Genomic DNA, 5,657 nt, shown 5'->3' with positions numbered 1-5,657 from the left:
CCATAAAAACTGTACTATATTCTTTAGGAGAAAAGGTAAAATTTTAAGTCATAGAGTTATAAATATTTGCAGGAGGAACAGACTTCTATTTTAACAAAACAGAAATTGAATGTCATTCCCTAGGCTGTATGGTTGGCTATATTGTAGTAAACTTGATAATAAATTAGTCTTCTTCTGCTGGATAAATATTAGCAAAACTAATTTTTTCTGTGTTTCTGGAATTCAAATTCTACCTGTGATAAATCCTATCTGTGAATATGTTAACAATTATTCTCTGGAAATTTATAAGAGTTCTGTAACTGTTCATTGAAGTCTTTCCATAATGTTGCTTAAGAGCCCATGTCACTTGTATATGATACCATTTTTTTAATGTTCTTTCATTATGGGTGAAATCTAAATAACTAAATGTGTGTGCTCACTTAATGTTGGCCATTATCTTTAGGATTATATAAACAAATGGATGGACAAGTATGTAGATAAATACGTCTGTTCAAGATGATATAATCTCAATTTGATTGCCCATTAGAACCAGAAAGGAAAGTGTTATTTTCAGCATCTGTGACTTAAGTGGTAATTCCACTATGATCCCTAATATCCTGTAATTATCTTTCATACCAATATACCAAATGAGGTTGGAAAGAATAGTAAAGATAAGTTTCCACAGAGGAAAAAAAGCTATGAAAGTGAATTCTTGAAACTGGAACTTTGCTTCAATAGAATGATACTTTCTCCTTTCTCTCTTTTTGATACAGGCTTCCACCTATCATTCAAGACAATGGATGTAGCCAATAAATCTACTGTTTCTGAATTTGTTTTGTTGGGACTCTCTGATTCCTGGGAACTACAGATGTTTTTCTTCATGGTGTTTTCATTGTTTTATGTGGCAGCAATGGTGGGTAATAGCCTCATAGTCATCACAGTTGTAGCTGACTCTCACCTACACTCTCCTATGTATGTCCTGCTTACCAACCTTTCCATCATTGATATGTCTCTTGCTTCCTTTGCCACCCCTAAGATGATTACAGACTACTTTACTGGACACAAAACCATCTCCTTTGATGGCTGCATCGCTCAGATATTTTTCCTACACCTTTTTACTGGTACGGAGATAATTTTACTTATGGCTATGTCCTTTGACAGGTATATTGCAATATGTAAGCCTCTCCGCTATGCTTCAATCTTAAGTCCCCAGGTGTGTGTTGCCCTTGTGGTGGCTTCCTGGGTTGTGGGAGTCATGCATTCAATGAGTCAGGTCATATTTGCTCTCACTTTACCATTCTGTGGTCCCAATGATGTGGACAGCTTTTTCTGTGACCTTCCTGTAGTATTCCAGTTGTCTTGTGTGGATACTTATGTCTTGGGCCTCTTTATGATCTCTACAAGTGGCATAATTGCCTTGTCCTGCTTTATTCTTTTATTTAATTCTTATGTTATTGTCCTGGTTACTATCAAGAATCATTCTTCACGAGGGTCGTCTAAGGCTCTTTCCACCTGCACAGCTCATTTCATGGTTGTCTTCATGTTCTTTGGGCCCTGCATCTTCATCTATATGTGGCCACTAAGCAGTTTTTTAGTAGACAAGATCCTGTCTGTGTTTTATACCATCTTTACTCCCATTCTGAATCCAGTAATCTATACATTGAGAAATCAAGAAGTAAAGACAGCCATGAGGAAACTGAAAAATAGGCTTCTACATTCCAACAAGGCAACTCCTTTGCATTATTTTTAGTTAACTTCTAGTTTTAACATCCTAGGCATTAAGTACCACAGTTTTTGAGAACACAGCATGTACTATGCTCTTATTTCTTATCAAACTGTTAATTGCCAAAATTTGCGAAAGTACAAGGTAAGTTCATTTTTAAAACTATTTCATGAATATGTTTTAAATACATTTTTAAATTTTAGAACAGCAAGTTGACGAAAGCAATTTATCCTAGGAGCAAAGAATATCTATAAAAATGCCAAGAGCTGGCTGGTGTGGCTCAGTTGGTTGGAGCATCATCCCGTACACAGAAAGGTTGTGGGTTCAATTCCAGGTCAGGGCACATACCTAGGTTGTGGGTTCCAACCCTGGTTGGGGTACAAACAAGAGGCAACCAATTGATGTTTCTCTCTCACATTGATGTTTCTCTTTCTCTCTTTGTCTCCCTCTCTCCCTCCCTCTCTCTAAAATCAGTAAACATGTCCTCAGGTGAGGATTAAAAAGAAATGAGTGATTTTTCCAGTTAGGAAATTCAAGATTAATATCCTACTCATTAAAAAAAGGAAAAAAAAAATGGAAAGAGGAAGTATAGAGTAAAAGAAAACTAGGAGATAACATTTACATAAAACTAGCAATTGAATTACTCAGAGAATTGTCCCTAAAGGACAACAAATTAGTAAAATTTCTATATCTATAAGGCTTCGAAATTCAATATTGCCATAGGAGTAGCTTTTGACAAATAGGCAATGACTTTCTACACATATCTCTGAGTCATTACTACTTAACATTTAAACCAATTTGTGATCTCTTCTATTAAAGAAAACCCTAGACTTGTTTCATTACAAATATTGATGAGTTCCAAAGAAAATGTTATAAGTAGAAGAATTTCTGTCACTCACTTTTAGCTAGTAAGGAAAGAAACACAGCTATAACTCCTTTTGATAATGCAGAATCGGTAAAGAGCCTGGAGAATTAAGAAAATCAGAAAATATGATGAAATGAGTTTCAAAGCAGTACAATTCATTTCATACAAAAACTATGGCAGCTTAATGTCTGGGAAGTTAAAACTAGAATTAAATTCAGAGATACCATTTATGACAATAAGTGAATTTACTGAGAGCCTATGGTTTCATTTAAAAGTATTATATTGTTTTACACTTTGGTTAAATTACACCTTCCTTTTAATATTTGGATGCAAAAATAAGAATTCTCTGCTTAGGAATACACTGTCAATATAGTAAGCATGTTTCTGTGTACAAACAGGTGTGTGTGATTTAGCGTTTTAAATAATACCAGGTTCAAGATTAGCTCTAAGGTACACGAGGTGTTACTACCACCTGCTGTTCAGTACTGGAATTGTAAGCATGGAAGGTCAAGAGAAATAATTCTCCTGGATGCCTTGCTTTGCAAATCATCTGCTTTAAATGATGGTAACCATTAAAAATTAACTGCTATTTTGAATTTACTAAATTATATTTATAAACATAAGGTCCAGTATATTATCCAACTTGTATCCATAACAGTAAAGATCTGTTGTAACCACAGTATTTGATAAATATCAAATTGTTTTCCTTTTCTGGCATTATTGAGTAAGAAGAGAAAACCAAGAAGTATATATGCACTAATCATCATTGATGAGAAAGAAATTAAGAAAAGGAAATTCCTAACTTTTTATTTTAAACCAACTGGTAAAAAAAAGTGTTTTTTTTTTATCAGTGTGTTTTCTTTTCTTCCTCAATGTATTAAGCAAAGAAGGGAACAACTTTACAGTTTAAAAGTTTTTGATACTGTTTTTTAAAGCTAGTCACATTTGAAATTGTTGTATGAATGTCTACAGTATTAATTTGAGGATGAAATGTGTTTATGTCCTCAAAATAAAAGCACAGTTGTTTTTTAAATAGTGGTATAAATGGACCAATTTAGGTTGTATGTGTGAACTTTCAGTTTTAGTTACATGTGCAAAAATGTTCAGGATCATGGAACTTATTTATGTAGAAAATGTTCAGCTGGTGTGTTATAAATGCCCCAAATAATTCTTTCAAATAACATATTTATTTGAAAAGGAAATATTTCTTTAAATGAATTGAGGGTTTTTTTCAAAATAAAGCTGGAGTCTTTTTAAAAAGATATCAATCTTCAGTGCTTGCATGGAGATTTCTAAAAGTCAAGGACATTTTTGCCAAAACCCTCAAAGGTGTGACTGATCAGCAGACAACTGTGTGAAGCAAAGTCAACAACGAGGCTGAGTAGTTAGATTCACAGTAAGGTTCTGTAGCTGAGAATGAAAAAACCACAGCCAGCCTCTGGAGCACTTCCATTTATAAAGAAAACTACTTATCAGCTTCACCCACAGCTCAGGATGGAGTCAGCATTCAACATAGCACCACATGTTAAATAAACACCTATATATATATTTTTAAAAGTATGTTTTTATTGATTTCAGAGAGAGGAAGGGAGAGGGAGAGAGAAACATCCATTGACTGCCCCTGCATGCCCCCTCCTGGGGATCAAGCCCACAACCCTGGCGTGTGCCCTGACCAGGAATCAAACCACCCCCCCGGTGCATGGCGGGGCTAAACATCTAAAACTTAATCAGGAGCTGCAGATGGGTGATTTTATCACCATGTCATCTCTGCATGCTGCTGGTACTCGTTTTCCAAGGATAAATACGGTGACATGGCCATAGGCTACTTAAATAAGAGTAAAGATGGTGCCACTTGCCACCAGGGCATCCGAAGGTAGAATAATGTTTTGCAAAGCGTGATAGATGCAGATACCAGGCCGAGGAGAGCTTTAAATGGTCTGAATTCCCAATAACACAATTGAAGGGGTATTGAGATACTAAGAACTTATAAGGCTATGTTGACAAGCAACTTCAGCTTCCTCTAGGTGTTTGAGGAGCCATGACGTTTGCTAATGTCAAACCTATGAGCTTTTAAAAGTAAAAAAAAAACACCTGTTTTGTAAAATTAAGCAGAATAATTGATGCAGATGAAAGAAAACTATTAAAAATTAAGTATTTAGATAAAAACAGATAAAATATAATTGTAATACGTGAAGGCATTGTGAAATGCAATGGCAATAAAATCTATAAATGACGTATACTTCCAAAAATGTTTGAGGAAAATTTTTAAATGCTATACAGTGTAATGGATTTACAGTGAAGCCTAAGTTTCATACCTGCTTCTTTGTATGTTTCCTCCGGGGCCGTGGAATTGGCCTTCACGACCTTTTATTCATTATTTTTACTTTTTTTTTCTTACAGAAGTTCCCTCAGAATTTATAAATGTTAGGCTCCGCAGAGCCTCAACCCACCCTGAGTGTAGGAGTAAAGTCTCAGGCCCAGGTATCTTTTTACCAGCGTTTAATGCCAGCCCTACAGTTTGTTAGTGGTGTAAACTTGGGCAAGACACTAATGTCTCACAGCCTCAGTTTCTACACCTGAAAAGGGGATAATAATGGTACCTCCTCCACAGAATTGTTTAATGAATAAAATCATTGGTATAAAGGGAATAATATATATGTTTAATAAATGTTAATTGTTTTAATACCATTCTGACCAACTCTGGATATCTTTCCTTAAGGGCTTTGGTATTTTCCTGAGTTGACATGTTTAATTTGAAAGGTACATTTTTATTTTATAAATTTTAAATAATTGTGTCTATATATTTTTGCATAAATTAATGTGTATGAAGATTCATTTGAAAAATTAAAAGTAACTTCCACTAGAAAACTACACTGGTTCTTATATTAACTCAAGCATCTAGAAACTTGTTTTTCCCACTGCTCATAATTTTTATGAATCAAGAGAAATTTCAAATTGTTGTTTAATTAATATGTGGCCACTTCTTTACAATAATAATCAATTATTAAATTGATTTATTGATTTACTGATATGGGGATGAATTTTCAATACAATTTTGGGCAGAATAAGAATGATGATGCTTGACCCTCC

General features: G+C 34.5%; 1 protein-coding gene across 1 annotated transcript; it reads left to right on the top strand.

Annotated features, from left to right (window-relative positions):
* Positions 1-760: 760 nt before the first annotated feature.
* Positions 761-1,729, top strand: LOC107526996 (olfactory receptor 4K2). Its single transcript, XM_016199622.2, has one exon. It carries the CDS (start codon positions 776-778, stop codon positions 1,727-1,729), a length of 954 nt encoding a protein of 317 aa, XP_016055108.2. The 5' UTR covers positions 761-775.
* The last annotated feature ends 3,928 nt before the right edge of the window (positions 1,730-5,657 follow it).

This window comes from Miniopterus natalensis, chromosome 1, assembly GCF_054644295.1.
Source record: "Miniopterus natalensis isolate mMinNat1 chromosome 1, mMinNat1.hap1, whole genome shotgun sequence".
NCBI lineage: Eukaryota > Metazoa > Chordata > Mammalia > Chiroptera > Miniopteridae > Miniopterus > Miniopterus natalensis.
Note: the sequence above shows the minus strand (reverse complement) of the source record. Positions and strands in the feature narration are given on the sequence as shown.

What these genes read in the sequence shown, in the direction of transcription:
- LOC107526996 (XM_016199622.2), top strand. Translation starts at nt 776, where the DNA reads ATGGATGTAGCCAATAAATCTACTGTTTCTGAATTTGTTTTGTTGGGA.